This window comes from Pipistrellus hanaki, assembly GCF_964339955.1.
Source record: "Pipistrellus hanaki genome assembly, chromosome: 1".
Classification (NCBI taxonomy): Eukaryota; Metazoa; Chordata; class Mammalia; order Chiroptera; family Vespertilionidae; genus Pipistrellus; species Pipistrellus hanaki.
Genome location: NC_140503.1, coordinates 32068521 through 32092096, shown reverse-complemented (window position 1 = coordinate 32092096; position 23576 = coordinate 32068521). Strand labels below are relative to the sequence as shown.

The following is a 23576-nucleotide window of genomic DNA, read 5'->3' as shown; positions in this document are numbered from 1 at the left end:
GAGCTACAGAGACATCTGCAGATTCCTCCTTTTAGTATGGGGTTTGGAAGTGCTCAGATGAGGCCCAGTGTGAAGCAAGGCTGCTGCTGCTGCCAGGCAGTGGGCCTACTTTTGGAATCTCTGGGGCTCTCTGACCCAGCTGCAGTTTTTTCTGTTTTTTTGTTTTGTTTTGTTTTGTTTTTTTAGGCAAAAGGACAGGCCATTCATATGCAAAAGCTGATGTGCACAGCTTGGGTGGGATTGTAAATTGGAAGGGGTAGGGTATCTAGGAATCAACAGGACAGAGCAAACAGCAATGCCTGCCCTGAACCAGAGAAGTCTCAGGTTCTCTGCATCCCATGCCCCTGTGCAGGAACAATGATCACTGTGAGCACCTCAAAGAGTAAGCTGCCCTCATGTTCCTGTCCTGATGCCAGACAGTCCAGTTTCACCCCATATGTGCCTGGGTTCCCCAGAGTGTTGCCCGGAACTGGAGTTCAGAGAAAGTGTGAGCTTATATCTCCCAGTTTAAAAGGCAGCACCTCCAGGTGCCAGCACTTTCCACGCGTCCGCACCTTTTACTGTCTCAGTGCCTTTCTTCACCTTTCTAGTTGTGGAATTTCCACTCAGCCAGCTTCCCTGCAGTTCTGGGTGGTAGTTGTTCTGCTATTTAGTTGTGGTTTTGATGTGGTTGTGAGAGGCAGCAGGTATAGGTGATTATCTATGCCATCATCTTGGTTTCTCCTAAGATGGTTGTTTTCAGAGGGAATGGGCACTGCTGGGCTTTTGATAGAAATTGCATTGAATCTATTGGTTAATCTGCAGAGAACTGCCTATTTTAGTAATACTGAACTTCTAATCCATGAACATGAGATATTTTTCTGCTTAGAGCTTCTTTATCACAGCAATGTTTTATAGTTTTCTGTGTATACATTTTGCACTTATTTTGTTAAAAATTTTCTGAATTATTGTATTATTTTTATGCTATTGTAGATCGAATCCTGAATTTCATTTTCAGTTTTTTGCTGATATATAGAAATTCAAATGATTTTTGTATATTAAGTTTTTAACCTGTGATTTTGCTGAACTCATTTATTAGTGCAGTTGTGTGAGGAAGGTTAGGGGATTGTTTTTTGTTTTTGTTTTTTGGTGAATTCCTTAGGATTTTGTAAATACATGATCATGTCACCTTAGAATAAAAACAATTTTATTCCTTTTTAATCTGAGTGCGTTTTTTTTTCTCTTTCTTAGCTAATTGCACTTATTCTTGTGTTTTATTTTAAGTAATTCTGTATTTTACCATATGAAAATATTTAAAGATTACAAAATTATTATATAAAATATAGAGACAACTTATTACAGTTTAATTTGGATACATTAAGAAGTTCATCCTTTAAAAAATATTCAATTTATGATAAGTACAAATAGGCTGTCTTTTTATGATATAACTTGTTTGAAATTAAGCTTATGGAATCAAACTTACATGTGTGTTTCAGAGATATAATAAGCAATGAAAATTTGCCTCCAATAATGCTCAATTTAGAAGTTCTTCATTTGGGCTACAATGGAATTTGTAATTTAAATCAGCTGCAACTAAACAGACTAAGAAATTTAAAATTCCTCTTTCTACAGGGTGAGTAGCAACACTGTTAATATCTAAGTCTTTGTTATTAAAAACTGACTTGATGGCCTAGCTGATTTGGCTCAGTAGATAGAACGTTGGCCTGTGGACTGAAGGGTTCTGAGTTCAATTCCCAGTCAGGGCACATGGCATGTGTAAGGCAGCCAGTCAATGATTATTTCTCATCACTAATATTTCTATCTCTCCCTCTCCCTTCCTCTCTGAAATTAGTAAAAATATATTTTTAAAAAACTGACTTATTATCCTTTTTGATAAGCAAATACATACCTCATCATTACTTAAAACAGATTCACTGATGAAAATATTTTAGTAATCACAAATGGTTTTCTCTTGGGCTATTTATATAAATAATGTCAATGCAATATTCTAGGATTATTGAATATTGCCCTAGAAAATGCAATATTTTATAGCCCTAGAAAATGCAATATCCTTGGACTCTGTACAGCATAGTATTACAACATAATTTACTTTGATATCATACTAGAGGCCCAGTTCATGGATTCATGCATCGGTGGGGTCCCTCTACCTGGCCTGCACCCTCTTGCAATCTAGGACCACACCAATGCATGATCAGGGTGGGGAGGAACTGCAGGAAGGCTCCAGGGAGTGTCTGGCCCATCTTGCCCAATCCGGATCAGCCGGACCCCAGCAGCAAGCTATCCAACTGTTGGAGCGTCTGGCCCCTGGTGGTCAGTGCACATAATAGCTTGTATACATTTTAACAGAAAATTTTAACAAAATAAGTGCAAAATGTATAGTCGAATGGTCAAACGGTCGCTTAGGCTTCCTATATATGAAAGCCTAAGATATATATTCTATTTTAAAAACAATAAAATGTATGGAAAGGATACAGAAATACCAAATTATTGCTATTATATATAATTTAGATCTTTGCTCTAAAGTAAAGATTTACCTATAGAAATATACTGAAACAAAAATAAATTAATATGTGTTATTAACTTAAGTGCAACAATAGTTTAGAGAAATTGAAACATTAACCCCTCTATATATCTAGGAGTCTGAAAAAGTGATAGAATTTAGATTGAAAGTGAGCATGATCAAGAGTTTTGCAAGTGCGGGTATGGGGGAAGGAGAGAGTCATAAGAGCAAGATTGTGGTATCTAGGGGCCAACTCTTGGAAAAGCACTAACCTGATTAAAACAGAACATATAGTTCTCTGGGTGAGTTATCAAGTTTATAAATATTATCAATTTCATGAATAATGCTCATTTTGCAGTTGAAAATAGGTAGAAATTGTAAATTTTTAGAAAAGTGGCATAAAAAACAGGGCTTGGAACATTATCTAACAATAAAGGGGGTCAAATATTTGGTGATGAAAGGAGATTCAACTTTGGGTGCTAAACACACAATGCAACATACAGCATAGTATTGTACACTTGAAATCTATGTAATTTTATTAACCAATGACATCCCAATAAATTTCATTTAAAAACAAAAAATAATTATTAAATGACATCGAAGAAAGGTTGGGAGATACATCAGTGAGATATATGGGGGAGATAACTGCATAGTTTATCTGAGTATAGTAATTTTTCTCTGAAAGACAGGCTTTTCTAGACAATTTTTAAGTTTGTTTTTTTAAAAAAATATATTTTATTGATTTTTTACAGAGAAGAAGAGAGAGGGATAGAGAGTTAGAAACACTGATGAGAGAGAATCATCGATCAGCTGCCTCTTGCACACCCCCCACTGGGGATGTGCCCACAACCAAGGTACATGCCCTTGACCAGAATCGAACCTGGGACCTTTCAGTCCACAGGCTGACGCTCTATCCACTGAACCAAACCAGTTTTGGCCATTTTTAAGTTTTTAATGCATATTTTTGCCTATCAAAGATCTTTGCCAGTTGGGTCAAGAACATGGAGAATTAGCCTTAAAAGAAAAAGAAACTGAGCATAACAATGTCAGATCTTTTAAAAGAAACATTGACATTCAAAAAACAAATTAAAAAAAAAAAAAAAAAAAAGACAACCTACTCCTGGAAAGTCTATTTAATATAACAATGTATAGGACCAGTGTGTTGTGTTCCAGTGTCTATCATGGCAAATTACACTGAGGCAGCCTTATACAGGAAGTGAAGCAGTTTACTTTGACAGTAATAGCTGCCACTTATTGAGTCATTGGTCAAGGTATTTATCTACATAGATTATCTAATTCAACCTTCACAGCATAATTTTATATGCATTTTTTAAGAAAAGAAAGTGAATCTCAGTGTGGTTAAATAATATATCTAAATTCGTGTCAGTAAATGGTATGGTACAGGATAAAACACAGGTCTGGCTCCAAAGCATATGCTCTTTCTGGCTCCAAAGAACATGAATGACAAGGGCCTCAGCTATAGTAGTGACAGACAGAACAATGAGCAAGAGGTGAGTCCAAACCACAGTTTCAAAGAAGGAAACACTAGCATTTAATGACTGACTAGATATATTAGGGGAGAAAAAATAGTTCCATATGTATTTCATTATTTCATTAGGAAATTGGGCAAAAGGGGCTACTAAAGCAGAATAAAGTCATTGGGAAAAGTCGCTCATTTGCAGTATGGAAAGATCAGTTCTAGGCCTGATATTGCCATTTTTATGTCTTTGAGGAAGTCACTTAACTTCTCTGATCCTTAGTATTATGATCATTAAAAAACATTATTTATCCTGTCCTACTTTGGGACTCTAATAGGAAACATATTTAAAAGTATTTTGTCAACTCAAGAGTCATCTTCTCATATAAACGATCATTAATATTTAGAAAGCTATTGATTGCTACAGTAGAGAGAACTCAAAGGTTATAAAGAAAGGACTGAGCCCTAGCTGGTTTGACTCAGTGAATAGAGAGTTGGCCTGCAGACTAAAGGGTCCTGGGTTCGATTCTGATCACAAGCATATACTTAACTTGTGGGCTCGATCCCGAGTAAGGGATATGCTGGAGGCAGCTGATAATGATTCTATCTCATCATGGATGTATCTCTCTCTCTCTCTCTCTCTCTCTCTCTCTCTCTCTCTCTCTCCTTTCCTCTCTAAAGTCCATAAAAATATTTTTTTTAAAGAGAGGACTGCAGTTTTAAAATTATGTAATGAATTCTTAATTTTTAATGTGTTTATAGTATAAAATATCGTTTTTATGAAAAAGTGTATTAAGGTGTATTTTTTCAACTTACAACAAATTCATTTATTTTAATAAATAATTAGATATACCTATTTGAATGCCTACTAGAATCATCAGATATACTCAGGAGCATGTCTTTTGTGGCACTTTTATATATCTACTTTTGTTAAAACAGTAATTAAGACTATTTTAGTACTTAATTACTGAACAGATATTGTGTATCTCACATCTTAATCTTTCAAACATAAAGAGAAAATTTTACAAAATATTGTTTGATGATAAGTTTACCTTCTTAAAAATCACACATTTCTCCTTGGAAATATATTCCTTTAAATACTTTTTCAAAAACAAATGTATGAAAAATACTTAAATTAAGACAGATAATCCATTATTCAGGAAATTTGGGCTCACTTGATATATCATGACCTCTGTTTTCAGGGAATGAAATCACTCAAGTTGAAGGGCTTGACAACTTACTAGTACTTCAAGAATTGGTAGTGGACCATAACCGCATCAGAGCATTTAATGACAGTGCCTTTGCCAGACCAAGTTCCCTCCTGGCACTTCACCTGGAAGAAAACAGACTACGAGAGCTGAACAACTTACAATCTTTGCTAAAACTAGAAAAACTTTTCCTAGGATATAATAAAATCCAGGTAACATTATTTTGTTTTTGTTAGGAGACTTACAAGACTTACTTAACTCCTCTGAACATAAAGTTTCCAAATACACCAGTGAAAACTTTGCTAGTTAGGTTACTTATCATTTATACGCCAGATAAATACTCTGTGATACAGAGGCTTATAAATAGCCTGTGATGAAAAGATGTCCACTCTGCTTCTAGACTTATAAATCCAACCAACCCACATGCATCCACCTGGGGAAAATTTTTTTTAAAAAAAGGCTAGCTCTAAATGTTCTAAGGCTCGCCCAGCTGGCATGGCTCAATGGTTGAGCTTCAAAGTATGAGCCAGGAGGTCACAGTTTAATTCCTGGTCAGGACACATGACCAGATTGCAGACTTGATCCCCAGTGTGGAGCCGTGCAGGAGGCAGACAATTAATGATTCTCTCTCATATTGATGTTTCTATCTCTCTATCCCTCTCCCTTCCTCTCTGAAATTATATACATATATATATATATATATATATATATATATATATATATATATATATATATATATATTAATGTCCTAAGACTCTTCTCAGCAGTTCTCTCTAAGAGATCGCCTTTGTTCTTGACTACTTACTCTTGGTCCATGCTATTTCTGTATCTCAATTCCAGACTTCCTCTGGTCCTTTAAACTTCACATATGGACTTGTTCCACCTGACATTTCAATCATTCCTAATTATGGTTTAATATTCCATTCCCCCCCTCCCCTTCAAGGCTTTCTTAGGATCCTGCCTTAGTTTTAACAGTTCAAAATTCAACCTAGGCCATTGCCCCACCTGAGCTTGCCCAGACTTTTTCCTGAGATAGTATGCAGATGAGAGGGTTAAAAGTACTAGTATGCATAACTTTATGCAGCCCTAACGTTTCTCTCAGTGTTTGGGTGATGATCCGTTAGTCCTCCTTTTATCAATTTTACTATTCTGCCCATGTCTCTAAGACAAACTCCAAGACAAAATGGACTGTGGGCTGCCTCAAAGGGCAGGGACTGAGTCTGTCCTGCCCACATTTGTGTCAGTATACATAGAGCCTGGTTCATAATAGGTACACAATCAGTATTTGTCTGTGGCTCTACTTTGTCCAGTTCAGAAAGCCATTTCTGAGGTGATCTAGGCTAGATGGTGTCTGAGGCTAGAAGGAAATCATGAGCAGTACCCTTTTCTACATTTCAACTAGAAAATATACATTCAAAGGAAAAAAACATCATGCAATTATTTTATCAAGGCTCAACAAAATTCATCTGAGATAAGACTACAAACCCAATGATTCTTACAAAACTTTATCCACACACACACACACACACAAAAATCTAAATTAGGAAAATTGCTATCCTATGAATAATCTTTCCAATAATAGCAACTGAGTTAACACAAAGGATTGTCAAGTTAGACTTACATGAATCAAAGATCTTCCCCAGTATCACACTTTACAAATAATTTCAAGAATATACAGGACCTGGGACATTCCCATGGCTTTTCAGGTCCTTTCTTTCCACACCACACATACTGTCCAGCTTAGAATAAAATGTCCAGTTTAGAATATGACCTCTGAATGATATGATCCCATACAACAAGGGAGTGTTTTATTTATAGTTTATATGACATTTTATAGGGAGCCATGCCTGATAATTCTATACATCCTAGGTTTATTTATTATAAACAGTCCTTAACCAGAGAGATCCGCTAAGAGCACCTAATAAACAAGGACCTTCTAGTAAATAGCATTGATCTATTTGACAGAACATCTAGTTATCTATGTACTTGCAAGGAGTTTAGATGGGGTAACCTGCTTTTCCCTAGAAATGTCTCTAACCCACCTCCCCACCATGTTAACCCACTAAAGAAAGTGAATGAATGGCAGATCAACTGATATAGCTCCTTCCTCCTCAGTAACGTAAACAGTATAATGCTTAGTCAAGCTTGTTTATTATCAAAATTTAAGATAGCTAGAGGACAACTGCTAGTATAAATCATGGGAGATTGCACATTGATTGAAGGGGTATTTATTATTATCAGCCATTATTTGTTTATTGTGTCCTTGAAATGGTATTTTTTCATTGAATTTAAATTGATCATTTTACCATTAAACTTCTTCTAACCATTCAAATTATAATGCCTTAATATAACCATACATTTAGCTGGGGGAAATGAACTGAGAAGAATAAGGTTAAGTTGGAGATTCTGTTTAATTCTACTGAAAATATTATATTCTTCAAAATTCTTAACTCTAGGTTCAACTTTTCTTTTTGGGAGCAATCTTCTCTCTAGATTCATACCAACATGGATGGGCATTAGTTTCCACAACTGGCCAATCAGATTATAATCCTTGAATAAACAATGATTTATAGCCTAGAAGGGAAAAAGTACAGAAAAATTAGCAAAATAATACTTCCAAAAAAGGTATATGCAAAAAAAAAAAAAAAAGGTATATGCAGTCCTTCATTAATTTACTTTAAAGTATTTCATACACTGCATATTCTTGATAACATATTCCAGTGTGGTGCTTTTGACTTAGCTATCATGTTTTGGAAAATTGTTGCCAATAGTCTTGCTTCTGCAAGAAGAATCACAGGATCACAGTTGAAAGATGTTATTTAATTCATCTTTATAGTCCTGCTTGGTCCTTGTGTCTAAATGATTCCCCTATCTGGCATCGAACAATTGCATCTACTTTTAAGCATTCATTTAACCTGTGTGGTAGCTTTTTAAATGTCTGATTTGCTGTATTTATTGAATATTTGGCTTTGTGAGGTTCCCCCTTTCTCAAATTTTCTTATTTCTGTTATGGTTTTTCCTTTTCTACTTAGAGACGATCCTTTAACATTTCTTATAAAGCTGGTTTAATAGTGATAAAATCCTTTCTCTTTTTTTGCTTGTCAGGAAAACTCTTTATCATTCAATTTTGAATGATAACCTCACTGGGTAAACTCTTCTATGTTGTAGGTTCCTTTCTTTCAGGCTTTAACGATGTCCTGCCATTCCCTTCTAGCCTATAAAGTTGCTCATGAAAAATCAGCTGATAGCTATATAGGATTTCCTTTTATGTGACTCATTTTTCTCTTGCCTTCCTCAGATTGTCTCTTTATTTTTAACTGTTATCATTTAGCTACAATATGTCTCGGTGTGGGTCTCTTTGGATTTATCTTGTTTGGAACTTTCTGTGCAAAAAACTAAAATGTACAGTATTTGCAAACTTTCACCAATATTAAATAAATAATCCAATCCTAGGGAAGGCAAGTAATTCAACTAGAGAAATAGTTTTCAACTACATATATTCCCAGCAAATATATCAGAATGCAGTCCACTCAGTATCACATGCTTCTTTATGGTTAAGGTTGTATTGCATATACACATTTGAAATTGTTTAGACTGATTCACTGTCCTAGAGAATTGACACTTCTGTGTCAATTCTCTAGGACAGTGTTTCCCAAACTTTTGACATATGTGTACCCCTTCTATAATTTTCTTAACGCTAAGTACCCCTCGTACTCATGAGAACATAGAATTAGGTGCAGCTAAGCACGGTGCAGTGCATATCCCCACCAAACTCCGGTGCAACGCGTACCCCCACCAAACTCTTCCTGTACCCCTGGGGGTACGCGTACCACATTTTTGGAAACACTGCTCTAGGAAATTAATAAACTATAATTAGAGTCCTGGAATAGATCATAACTTTTCTGAGAAAAAAAAAAGTTGTCTTTTCTAGTAACTGCTTCTATACAGCCTCTTTCTATGTTAGAATGTCATCTCTGCCAATCATGTGTTTGGAATCAATATTACACAGACTTGTCTTTAATCAATAATACAGAATATTGTCACTTAAGTTCACTTCACAGGATTCAATCATGAGCTAGCTGCAATCCAACACTTATATATAATTAGCTTTAAATTGAAGATATTGGATCTTACCAAATAATAACTTATTTACTTTCGAATAGGACCTAGCAGAACTGGAAAAGCTCGATGGTCTGTCTTCTCTCAGAGAGCTTACAATTTATGGCAATCCAGTGAGTATGTTGCTTTTCTAATTTACTGGTTAATTTACTTATAGGTGTATATAATTTATTTTAGATAAAGTGCGGAAGGATTAATTTTGTTTGTTTTATGTATTCACAGAGTTTTCCAAGCACAATTCATTGACTAGTGTCTTCTTTCATCTATATTTCAGTCCCAATAGAAACTTTCATTGTCATATATATGAGGGTCAGTTTTAGGGTTCTACATTATATTCGTTGGCCTATTTGCCAATTTCTGTATACCAATATTACCCTGTCTTCATTACTAAAGTTTTTTTTAAGTCTTGATCTCTGATAGAGTAAGCACCTCTCTTTCTATTCTACCTTCTGTTTTTCTTTCTTCACTGTCTTGGTCCTTTACTCTTTCTATGAGTTTTAGCAAACAGCTTCTTAAGTTATATGAGAATCTTAGATATTTTAATTAGAATTACATCAAATTTAAATTAATTTTGGAAGAAATTGCCACTTTTCCTGTTGGAGTCATTGAAGGCACCCTTTCCAATCCGGGACTCCTTGAGGGATGTCCTCAAGGGATGCCCTTGGGGGATGTCTGACTGGCAGTCAGATATCCCTCTCACAATCCTAGACTGCTGGCTCCTAATTGCTCACCTATCTGCCTGCCTGGTAGACCCTAACTGCCTCCCACTGCCGGCCAGCTCACCCCCAATTTCTCCCTCCCTGCCAGCCTGGTTGCTCCTAACTGCCCCACCCCACCATCCTGGTCACTCCCAACTGCCCCCCTCTGCCAGCCTGACTGTCCCTAACTGTTCCCCCCTACAAGCCTGGTCACTTCCAACTGCCTCCCTGCTGGCCTAGTTGCTCCTCACTGCCCCTACTGCCAGTCTAATCACCCCTAACTTCTCCCAGGCCAGCCTGGTCATTCCCAACTGCACCCCCCCAACCCCCGCCTGCCTAGTTGCCCCCAACTTCCTCTCCCATTGGCCTGGTCGCCTCTTCCTGACCCCCCTGCTGACCTGGTCGCCCCTCATGGCACCCCCAGCTGCCAGCCTGATCACCCCACACAGCCTGCTTCAGTCATTTGGTCATCCCTCATTAATCCCCTCTGCTGGCCTGGTCATAGGCAGCCATCTTGTGATGGTGTGAGGGTCAATTTGCATATTACCTCTTTATTATATAGGATCCTATTCTTGAGGTGGGATTGTCTGGAATTAATGAACAATATTATATACTAGAGGCCTGATGCACAAAATTAGTGCAAAGAGCTCAGCCCTCACAGACTCGGCTTCATCCAGAAGGACGTCCAGAAGGTTGTTCAGCTATCTAGTCCAATTAGCATATTACACTTTTATTATTATAGATGTACTCTAAAAAAGAGACTAAACCTCCAAATGGTAGCCTTATTTAGAAAAAATAAAATTTCTAACTTTCATTTAGCATAACAGGGAATTGAGAAATCTTTCCAAAGGGAGCTCATATGTGTATCACCTACCTCTTTGTTGTCCATGCTAAACTTACTTCTCTATAAAAATTAACATTTGAAATAAAAGATTTTCTTAAGAAATAAATTATTTTTCTCTTTAATCAGATTTCTAGAAAAATAGTACATCGCCATGTGCTTATATTTCGACTACCTAACTTACAGATGTTAGATGGAATTCCTGTGAATTCAGAGGATAGGGCGAAAGCTGAATTTCACTTCTCTGAACTACAAGCAAAGAAAAATTCGGTAATAATTATATTACTTATACTTTTTCTTTTAAATATATACATTATTAATAAATAAATATTCTATCTTGTGCATTTTTACTTAAATATTTAAACCTAGGCCATCATGTTTTTGTAGATTATTTAGTATCTTTTCAGTGATTACTATCAAAGGCTTGATCTGGTGAATAAACACACCCACACCCACACACACACAACACACACACACACAACACACACAAGCCAGGAGAGCTCTTTTTACTAATAACATGCTTTGACATAAAGCTAATTATTTAAAACTAGAGGCCCATTGTATGAAGAGATTCATGCAATAGGCCTTCCCTCCCTTGGCTTCTAGTACCGGTTTTCCTCCAACACCTGGGACCTAGGCCTTCACTCCAGCCGGTGTCTGTCGCCTTTGCTGCAGACTCCAGCCAGAGTCTGCCATCTTCATCTTCACTGAAGACTCCGGAGTCTGCAGTCTTCTACTTTGCTGCAGGCAAAGTGCCACTTCTATAGATACCTTCACCCCCTGCCCTCCCTCTCATAGCAAGTGCCTGGAGTAGCTGGGCAGCCACCATATTTCTTCTTCTAATTTGCATATTCCCTCCTGATTGGCTGCTGGACATAGCAGAGTGATGGTTAATTGCATGTTTCTCTTTTATTAGTGTAGATGTGTGCCTCTTTCTCAATATGTCTGATAATGCTCTAAGGTAAGAAACAACAACATATCCTATATAATAAAACCCTAAGATGCAAATCGACTGAATGTCAGAATGACTGGCAGAACGATCGGTTGCTATAACATGTACTGACCACCAGGAGGCAGACACTCAATGCAGGAGCTTCCCCCTGGTGGTCAGTGTGCTCCCACAAGGGAAGCACTGCTCAGCCAGAAGCTGGGCTCATGGTTGGCGAATGCAGCGGCATTGGCAGGAGCCTCTCCTGCCTCCACTGCAGGCAGGTGGTAAGGAGCAAGGGGTCCAGGACTTAGAGAGGGCACAGGCCTGGCTGAGGGACAGCCCCCCCCCCCCCCCCCCCTGTCAAATTTCATGTACCGGGCCTCTAGTCACTTTTATAAACAGAAACTAGCAAAACCCCTTCCACTTAGCAGATAGGAAGGGAAGGAAGGAATTCTAACCACAACTCTCTGGACTATAGTTCATCTAACAAAATAGATGTGTATATTTTTTTCTGTATATTGGCAAGATAATTGGGCTTTTACCCATGAACCCTAAAAAGGTATTCTTTCCTAAAAATGATAGAAAAGAAATTAGAAGACAGAAGCCACCAAAGCATATCATAAGGAAATTCTATCATTGACCATCCTCCAAAGACTAAATTTAACACATAAAGCTATGATATATATATATATATATATATATATATATATATATATATATATATATATATATATATATATGAAGCAGCATGATTAAAGCAATGCTTTTGCAAGTATTTAGGAAGAAGAGTCTAGAGACAGGGAAACCAGTTAAATGGCTTTTAAAATAATCCAATAAGGAGATTATGAAGACCTAGACTGGTTAGTATCTTGGTGGGAGACGGGCAGTGAGAAGGTAAGTGAACCTTCAATGTAAGTGAAAGCCAGAGAGCATAGACCTTAGCAAACAAAGCTTACTTCTAAGAGCTATGCTGAGGAAAGAGATATGACTTACTATAGATGCTTTCACTTAGAATATCCGACTCTCTCCATTCCCTCTGTAAAACAAACCAAGTCTCAGAACACACTGAATGTGCTATACTGCTCTCCAGTCCATTTCAGCTTTCAGTAATAGATTCACAGATTTTTCAAGAGTTGGCTATGTGTGTTTTCAAATTTAATGTTCTCTTATTTTAAATAAGCAGATACACTATAAACGCAAATTTTAAATTATTAATTCTCTGTTTCTATTAAAACCAAACAGGATACTTTGGAAGGTCAACCAAGCTCTCTCTCTCTCTCTCTCTCTCTCTCTCTCTCTCTCTCTCTCTCTCTCACGCACGCACGCACGCACACACACACACACACACACACACACAATGTCAAATTAGATTAGGAGGGGAAATGCAAAATATGAGAGAAAATGATAGATTCAGACAAAAGATGTGGGAAAATTCTTTTTTAAATCTAGACAGATTCTTGTTTTCAATTTTTCTCCAGATGTCTTTTAAATTTTTGCTACTTTAAAGAAACCAAAATTAGACATTTTAGGCAAAACCTTACATGCAATTTATCCACAAGCAATCAGATAAAATACCAATCAAGAGACTCTTGCTTATAGAGAAGACCTTGGATCTTCATCAAAACATTGCTGAGTGCATGTAGTTTACACTTTACAATTTTTAAAGAGAAATATGAATTATATGTATATATATAATTCTTAATTATTCCCTAACACTTTTATTAACCTTGACTTTTTTAATTAACCAAGAAGATTCTAGTATAGGTCAAAGTAACTATGGAGGCCTGTGAAACTTAAGGTGTACAATGTTAATAAAGATTAGCTAGATTAAGTCAAGGAATCTGGTTCATTTGTGGGTTATATCTCAAAAAATGTTTTCAAAAACTATGTTTTGTGAAAAAAAAACTTTAATTACTAATCTGTATGATATATATAAGAAAGAGACCTATCTAAGGTCATCTACTGAAATTACTGTCACAAATTCCAGGCTTTCAAAGGACAACAAATAATCAAATAAAATTTAGTTCAGTGATTTAAGCCTCCCTTCCCTTTCTCTATTTCATTTTTTTGGAGCAAGTCACTACTTGCTTCCAGGACTGTAAAACTTTGGTTTCTTGTTCTTGCTATAACAAATTACCTTAGATTTATTGACTTAAACAACTCAATCATTTTACCTTATAGTTCTGAAGGTCAAAAGTCAAAAAAAAGTCAGTCTTACTAAGCTAAAATCAAAAGTATTGGCAGGGCTGCATTCTTTCTAGAAGCTCTGGGAGAGAATTTGTTCATTGTCTTTTCAAACTTTTAGAGGCTCATGGCCCTCTTCCAACAATGGCATCACTTTGACCTCTGATTCCATCATTAAATTACATCATCTTTCACTCTGACCCTAGTGCCTCCCTCTTACAAGGACCAAATACAATCTTATAATTGTATTGGGCCTACCTAGATAAACCAGGATAATCTACCCATTTCAAAATCTTTAATTTAATTATGCCTAAAAAGTCCCTTTTACCCTGTAAGGTATTGTAGTCACAGGTTTTGGAGATTAGGGTGTGGACATTTTGGGGGGGGATGGATTTTCTGCCTACCAAACCATATATGTGGAGGGTTTCCAGTAAGAGACCTATAAAAATCATCACATTAAAATTTATAAATTCTATTTCAAGGTAATGTTGACCGAATTTGAAAAATTACATATCATTACACATAAATTCACTAAATTACATATAATGATATTACTTAGCATAACTTTAAAGATCATTAATTTCCATATATATTATTAATTAACTTAATATAGCAGAAAAATTACATAAACTCAAATTTGAGTCAATGATTATTTCACTAAAGGGTTTACTTGTTGCCTATTTTTTGTTTCTCATATAGTGAACTCATTTTCCCATTACTATGCTATGATGTTGTCTTGAGTGATTCTAGATACCTATTCTTGCCATTTGAATCAGAGCCATATATAAAAATTAAGTTCTTATATATGTTAACTTATTTTATAAGTAAACATTTAATTTTAAAAAATTTATAACACATGGTCAGTAATATAAATGGGGAACTTGATGTCTTTATTCTAGGGAAACCTATTTTAAGATTCAGTGTTTTTTTTTTTTTCGTGGCTAGAACAAAATTGAGGCATTATTTCTTTTAGTTGTTTAGGAGACAGAATACTTTTGAAGTTTATTAGTTATCTTTATATATTTTTGTTGTTGAAGTTGCTGCTGTTCTTTCTTTTTTTAGCAGCAAATAAAGAAGGAATAAATGAAATATAAAATTGTCCTTTAAACCAACACATTTTTGGTGGTTTGGTTTCAGAAGAAAATTTAACAACATTCTAGATTAGTAATGGGAGAGAGCCCCAGAAAGGAATTAGTTTAGGGAATTTGGGACTTGCCAGCTTTAGTAAAAGCTCTGATGTCTTAGTATTCATTACAAAGCTGCATTCTTAACAACACTCACTGAAATATGAAGGAAATAGGTTATTTTATACAAATGTAAAAGCCTATGTCTCTAAATAAATTATCATATATTCAGAATTTACATTTAAAAAAGTATAAACAGTATCAGTCTTAATGAAGACACAGCAAGCACAAATTTCTAGGGAAACCAAGAGTCTCCCTCCTCTATTTACTGACTAGAGGCCCAGTGCGTGAAATTTGTGCATGGCGGGGGGGAGGTCCCCTCAGCCCAGCCTGCACCCTCTCCAATCTGGGACTCCGTGGGGAACGTCCAACTACTGGTTTAGGTCCGAACCGAGGGATTGGGCTTAAACCTGCAGTCAGACATCCCTCTCACAATCCTGGACCACTGGCTCCTGATTGCTTATCTGGCTGCTTGCCTGGTGACCCCTAACACACACACCCCTTGCCCCCAATGGACTGATCACCCCTCACTGCCTCTGCATGCCAGACTGATTGCCCCTTACTGCTCCCCCACCCCCTGATGGCCTGGTTGCCCCTAACTGTCCCCCGCTGCCAGCCAGGTTACCTCCAACTGCCCCTCCCTGCTGGCCTGGTTGCCCCTAGCTACCCCCCAACCACCAGCATGGTCGCCTCTTACTGCACCCCCTGCCAACCTGGTCACCCCCAACCTTCTCCTCTGTCAGCCTGGTCGCCCCCAACTGCCCCCCCTGCTGGCTTGGTTGCCCCCAACTGTCCCCCTTCCTTCCCCATGATGCTGGCCTGGTTGCCCCACACAGCCTGCTGTTCAGTCGTTTGGTAGTCCCTCACTAACCCCCCTGCCAGGCTGCTCATAGGCAGCCATCTTGTGAGGGTCAATTTGCATATTACCTCTTTATTATATAGGATTCCGAAATCCTTTAAAAAGCCCCTTAATCCTCAACTAACTTAACACTATTTAGAGAGGGAGCATAATCATTACAAGTGGTTGTTATAAGATGCTTTTCTTAGTCCTCATTTTATTGTTTTTGAAAAACTAATTCACTGCAAGGCTTCTGATGAGATATTGTGAGGATATGAAGATGCAGAAAATATAACTTATACCATCCAGAAGTTTCTGTTCAGATAAAAAAAAAAAAAAAAAAAAAAAACATTACAAAGGGAAAAGCCTTAATTTTTATTTTAATTCTACATTTTCCTAATGAAGATCTTTTGGAAAGTGGTCAGTGCATCACATTGGATTCTAGCGATGAATACAATGCATCTGAAAAGACAGAACAGAGTGTTCTGTGGGAAGTTAAGACCCAAAGACTCTTAACAGATTTTGCCTCTTACTAACTGTGAGTTTAGACAAGTATATGTCATAACCTAAAATAAATAAATAAATAAATAAATAAATAAATAAATAAATAAATAATAAATAAATTTTTAAAAATTATTATCAAGTGGGGCTGTGGTAGAACTAAACCTATTGACTTGAGTTTTGGAGGTGAGGGTTCTTAATTGTTTTTATTTTATTACATAGTTTATTCCTGTTGCCAACGCTCCTATGGATGGTGGACCATTTGGCCAAGTGAAAACTTCTCCCATAAAGATAACAAATATAATTCTGCCTGGTGGATTTAGCCATTACTTGGGATCTGACTTCACTTTAACTCCTGAAGTTGAAGGTATTTTGACAGAGTTTCAAAGTGAATATTCAACAAACAAACAAATAACAAAACCCACATCATTTGAAACAAAATTCTAATTTCAATTACTCTTTAAAATTGCATGTTTTAAATTTGCATTTTAAACTTGCATGTTTCATCTGGCCACTCTGATTTCAAAGAAGTCTGTAGTATTTTTTGGTTTTGCTCAACTATTAATATTCTGTAACTAAACATTTGCTTGCAATTCGAACATTGTGATACTTGCACAATTATTTCCTGATATTTCTTTTCAAAGTTTTTATTTCATTTTGTATATTTTATAGCAAATGACAACTAAAACCAGTTCATTAGACATCTTGCTAAAAGTAGAAAATAGAGGTTTAAAAATATTGAGAATAACTGGTTTGAAAGATATCTTAGAAATAAAAGATCAGACTTTATCCTTGAAACCATAAACCAAAAATTCATGGAGACAATACTAGTGTAGAATTTTAAGAGGTAGAGTTCTAAAGGAGAAAATATGCTACAAGGACGGGGCATGGAAATGGTTCATTCTACTATGTACATTTTAATTCAGGCTTAGGTCAGACCTTTCCCCTAATTCCAGATCTTCACTGACAACTATTTGGTGAAAGTGGGATTAGCTACTCCTTCTCTGAGGGGCTCATCTCTTAATTGCTTTTATTTTTTTAAAGATATATTTTATTGATTGTTTACAGAGAGGAAGAAATAGGAAGAGAGAGTTAGAAACATTGATGAGAGAGAAACATCAGCTGCCTCCTGCACACCTCCTACTTGGGAGGTGCCCACAACCAAGGTACATTCCCTTGACTGGAATCGAACCTGGTTCCCTTGCATCCACAGGCCAATGCTCTATCCACTGAGCCAAACCAGTTAGGACTCTTCATTGTTTTTAATATTCCACATTGCTCAGGCCACTGTTGGACAATAAAACTGGACATCACAATAACTATAAAAAGATCTAAGAGTCTGCTAAGAATAACAAATTGTTCTATGAGATTATTTTTAAAGAAAACTCAGTTAAAAGAAACCCAACATAATTTACTCTGTTAAGATATTATTTTTAATTTATTTTTCATACTTCTACATACCTATGGTTTCAAGGTTTTAATCATAATCAGAATGTTTATGCTTTTATCCAGTAAATAGAGCTACCTGTAAAGCTGGATGTACCAAATTATTAGGCTCCTTAACATGATAATGCCATCTTCAGGAAAGTCATCCTATGTAATAAAAGGCTAATATGCAAATTGACCGAATGGTAGAATGACACCCCCCCGCCCCCCGAGTGTACAGATTTCATGCACTGGGTCTCTACTCAATATATATGGCATTAGTTCAACCCTGGATTCATCTCCAAACTTCCTTCTCAAATACTTTTCTTCAAGTTTCATTGTGCAACTATTTTTTTAGGATTTTCTGGAAAGAGCCTATTTCTTATATTCTACTAGGGGCTCAGTGCATGAATTTGTGCATCTTGAAAGGAACTGTGGGCTGAGAGGCTGCAGTGGGCACAGGGTTGGGTCTCATCCCATCCTCCACACCCCTGCCTGGCCCCTCCTGCCATGGCCCCCATTCCCCTAACTGCTGTCAGCCCAATTCCCACTGCTACCGCTCCACACTCTGATGGTGCCAGCCCCACTCGCACTTGCTGACAACGCGGAGCAATGGGTCCTAGCGCCAGCAACGGGTGCAAACAGGGCCAGTGCTGTCAGTGGGGATGAGCGGTGGCTGCTGCCCTGAAGCCCCTCAGGAGCAGGGGGAGGTGGAGAAGCCCTCGGGGACGATCAGGGCTGGCAGCCACTGCTCACAGCTGCTGATGGTGCCAAGCAATTGATATTGGTGCCAGGTACCGGCAGCGGGTACAAGTGGCAGCTCCCGCACCAGCTAGGAGTGCCAAGAGGGACGGTGCTGGCAGCAGATATAAGCAAAGAATTTTCAGTAACCACCAGAGGCTCGCCCCGATGACAGTGACTTGTGCCCTGCCTTGGTAAGGTGTCCCCACTCACCTGCTCCACCATCCCACCATGGCCAACACCTGCCAAGTTCCATGTACACCCCCTGGTGGTCAGTGCATGTCATAGTGACCAGTTGTTCAGTTGTTGGGCTGTTTGGTCTATTTGCATATTAGCCTTTTATAATATAGGATGCTTTGTCAGTTTTTATTTTGAGAATTATGGTCACTTTATCTATACATCTATTATAGTACACAGCTCTTGATATTTATATTCTTAAAAATTACCTAAAGAGGCAAATTGAAGAGGATAAATGGGATGAATGGTGATGGAAGGAGACTAGACTTTGGATAGTTAGCACATAATGCAATGTGCAGGTGAGGTACTGTAGAACTTATAGCCTATATATTTTATTGATCAATGTAACCCCAATAAATTCAACTTTAAAAAGCTGAAAAGGATCAATTTGTTTCACTAGCTCAGAGAATTAAGCAGTATTAAGTGCTAAAAATATATTACAATTCTATATTTATTTAAAAATTTAATTCATTTTATGAAGTATGTGTCGCATACATTCAGCTGAAGGACAAATTTTTATCATTTATTTTATTACTTAATGTATCTATTGTCTCATAACTCCTAATTTCAGACAAAAAAAACAAGAGTGCAGGAATTCTGACAAATAATCCTCGGAGCATCCATGCAGAAATAGCTTTTCGGCAACTCAGAGGAATAAATCTCTCTCCATCTCTTTTATCACATCAGAATACGACATCTCCAACTGCACAAATGTACCAAAGCAACCAAGATGAGGGAAGGTAAAGCTATTCTGTGCTTTAATATAATTCCTCATCATTAAAAAAAAAACTTTCTTAAATCTACAAATCGTGTATAAAAATAGGAAATATTGTTATATACTATTGCATATTCATTCTGAGAACTGAGAAAAACTATTACATAGCATAGACTTCTTATTCCACATTCACCAAATCTTTCCTGAAGTCCAGTATATTTGCAACATAATTCAAAAAGGCTTAGTTAGAATGGCTATCAAGGTAGAAGAGTGCTCACCTAGTACTTATGTGAGGGAAAATTGAAATAATTACATGGGAACTGCTTTTAATTGTATTCTCTCCCAAGTCACTTCTACTCACTGAATATGCAAAGCAGTTCACTTATGTTTTAAACAATAATTTCAACACTCTGAAATCACAACGAATTTTGTAAATTCTTCATATCTCTCCTTATCCTATTTGCCCTACCTTCCTTCTAGACTCTAGCCCTAGAGGCCAGCTCAATGCCCAAGAGCTGCTACGTCTCATTAAGAACTCACTCTGCTGCCCAAAATCTGTTTGCCTTCATTTCCAATGGTTACCTGTCACCAGCCTCTAGGACATCTATTAGAGGGACATACTCATATTCAGCAGCAGATCTAGCTTAGGCCTTGCTCTTGCTGTACTGACTTCCCTGCTGTAATCAGTCATGTCCCATTGAGTCCTAAGGATAACCCAATTCCCAATTTTTAGATAGCCAAAAATTAGGATCATTTTCTCTTTTGTATCTTTTTGAACTTTACACATATAAAATACAGAAATTACTTACTGCAGAGTTATCTTAACTGATCCATTAAGAAATTGTCACCATTATTTGACTCAAATATTTTATTTCTGACAGAATTCCTGGCAGACACTTCACAAGAACAAATAGAATGGCACTACCTAAAGAGAAATGAACATACACCAAGAAATCTCTTTCTGTTTAGTAGTTGTGCTAAAACTAGCAGACAATCGGGGGGCGGGGGGGGGGGGGGGGGGGGGGAATCATGTTACTTATGTTACTAAAGCATTTCAGTTTCATATGAAGGTAATCTTTGTCACCCTGAGTGAATTTCACTTACTAACTTTTAAAAAATATTTTTTATTGATTTCAGAGAGGAAGGGAGAAGGAGAGAGAAATAGAAACATCAGTGAGAGAGAATCATGGCTCGGCGGCCTCCTGCGCACCTCCTACTGAGGATCCAGCCCAACCGTGGGCATGTGCCCTGACAGGAAATCAAACCATCACTTCCTGGTTAATGGGTCGATGTTCAACCACTGAGCCACACTGGCTCTCTCTTAAACTTTCTTTATGGTTATCTTAATTATTCATTACATTTCTATATTAGAAAAAAATTATTAACTATTATATCTGGTCTAGTAATAATTAATGTCGTTTTTAAACATTCGTTTAAAATCTTGCTTGGCGTTGACTTGTATTGACATAACCTTCAAACACGTGGTATCTACAGAACGTGTGAAGTGCAATGAACAAGTTTTGCTTGAAAAAGTTTGTGTTTGGTTTGGTTTTTGTTGCAAAACTAGGGCTAAGAAGATGGCGGATGAAGAGCATATTCGGCACTGCATGCTTTACGAGTTCCAATTAGGAAGAAAAGCAAGTGAGGCTGCAAAAAACATCTGTAGTGCTCTTGGTCAAGATGCAGTTAGCGCCAGAAAATGCCAGCGTTGGTTTGAGAAATTTCACGAGGGAAATTTTTCGTTAGATGACAAGAGTGGTCGAGGCCGTGTGTCCAATTTTGATCAAGAAGCTCTTCAAGCTCTTTTGGTGCAAAATCCTCAAATTATCCAACAAGAGCTTGCGACAACTTTAAATTGTTCACAGAAAACAATTTCCAATCAATTGCGTGCACTTGGCAAAGTCCAAAAGTTTGGAAAACGGGTTCCTCATGAGTTGACCAACAACAACCGTAATCAAAGAGTCACAATTTGCAGTTCGCTCCTCTCTAGTCAAAACCGTTTGCCGTTTTTAGAGCAAATTATTACAGGAGATGAAGAATGGGTGCTGTATGTTAATTTGAAAAGGCGGCCTCAATGGTTGGACAAAAATGAGGCTCCGCAGCCCACGCCAAAACTGACTTGCATGCGAAAAAAGTGATGTTGTGTGTTTGGTGGAATTTTAAAGGAATTCTTCATTATGAACTTTTACCACCTAACCAAACTATTACAAGTGCAGTGTATAGTGCCCAATTGGAAAGGTTAGCCCAAGCTTTAAGAGAAAAAGAACCCGCGCTGATTAATCGGAAGGGCGTAATTCTTCACCACGATAACGCACGACCGCATACTGCAAGAATCACTGCTGAAAAACTGCGCCAGTTGGAATGGGAAGTTCTCCCTCAACCTGCATATTCTCCTGATATTGCCCCTTCCGATTACCATTTGTTTCGTTCTTTGCAAAACTTTCTTCTTGGAAAAAAATTTAATAATAAAGAATGCCTCAAAAATGCATTGACCGAATTTTTTGCATCAAAATCACAAGAATTTTACAACAGAGGGATTAAAATGCTTCCTGAGCGTTGGGCACAAGTAGTAGAAAACAACGGCAACTATATTGTTGATTAAATTTTGTTGTATTGTTTAAATAAATTCGATTTAAAAAGGTATTAGAAAACGACATTAATTATTACTAGACCTAATATCATACAACAATTTAAAATGATACAAGTGACATAAAAGTCCAAAGGCTCAAATATTTAATCCTGGAATTAGAAACCTTTAGTTTTCAAATTTCATTGTGGCCTATCATATGAAGATACTAAGAAATGCAATTTTAGGAAATAAGCATACTTTCATTTGTAAAATATCTGTTCATTTGGAGTTACCTTAAACTAAAGCATACAGTTCTTACCAAATACAATTATTACTAAAGCAAGTTGAGTTTAACTAGTAGAATCACAGATTAGTATGTTTAGGACTATACTTGGGGAAAAAATCCTCAAACTGGGTTTGTTCTAAGAATTGTTTAGAGGCAAATCTGGACATCAATAGCTAGCGCTTCCTGAAGGTGGCTAATTGTGAGTTCAATCAGTCATTCATGTTCTAAGAATAACAGTGCTATTTCTTAATTTGTTAATTGCCTATAGTGTTATAATTTTACAAACAGTTTTAGGCTAAAAAGAACATGTTCACACTGAATAGACATTTAAAATTTGGACCCTTAATAATTATATTTCACTGGAAATAATTTTTCTAAAATATCACATTGCATAGTGTTAGCACATATTACAAATCAAATATGATGTTCAATGTGCTTGTTAAATACAGTTCTTCAAATTAATTAATGAATAAATTACCAATCAGATTTTAATATAAATGAGCTCCATGATTCAGACCTATTCTCTTTACATTCTTCAAATATTGGTTCAACATTGCATATAGTTTTCATACTATTTTATGTTATTTACATGAAAATAAATTAATTTTACTAAAATATTTGTATTTTTAATTTATCTGGAAATAGTTTTAAAGATATTTTGGAAATGAATTTCAATGTGTATGCAACAACTTTGTATCTTTTCTTCTTTAAAGACTGTATGTTTGTAATTAAATCACTTAATATTTAAAATTTCAAACCCAATACAAATTGATTTTACACTTCTTAATGTGTGGTTTTTAAAAAAATATTATTCTTAGGTAGAAATAAGATCCTTTGTTTAAAAAACAACTGTGCAGTTCTTAAGATGTCCAGAAGATGTCTTTGTTGCCCTTTAGTTTTGACAATTGCCTACATTACTGTGTAGTGATAAGGGTCTGCTGTTCACTATTTGTTACTAACTAGACATCATCTGTCTTTTTTTTTTCTTTTATGATAATGTATAAATGAAATACCAAATATATTTCACTTTTATAATAAAATGTATTTTTTAAAATAATCTGGGTGAGACAAATAAATGTAACAGGTTTTCACTAGAAAAAACTTTACAAGAATAGAAAAGTA

At 36.6% G+C, this 23576-nt stretch overlaps 1 protein-coding gene across 1 annotated transcript in view; it reads left to right on the top strand.

Moving 5' to 3' along the window:
• Positions 1–20575, top strand: part of LRRC9 (leucine rich repeat containing 9) — a gene marked incomplete at its 5' end in the record, with an annotated part of 83696 nt that extends 63121 nt beyond the window's left edge. Inside the window, 7 exons of the mRNA XM_084905347.1 lie at positions 1476–1612; positions 5180–5397; positions 9349–9417; positions 10973–11113; positions 16704–16848; positions 19456–19624; positions 20481–20575. Coding sequence (XP_084761473.1) covers positions 1476–1612; positions 5180–5397; positions 9349–9417; positions 10973–11113; positions 16704–16848; positions 19456–19624; positions 20481–20538 — 937 coding nt within the window. The 3' untranslated portion in view covers positions 20539–20575. The remainder of the gene's footprint in view (positions 1–1475; positions 1613–5179; positions 5398–9348; positions 9418–10972; positions 11114–16703; positions 16849–19455; positions 19625–20480) is intronic.
• Positions 20576–23576: the final 3001 nt, after the last annotated feature.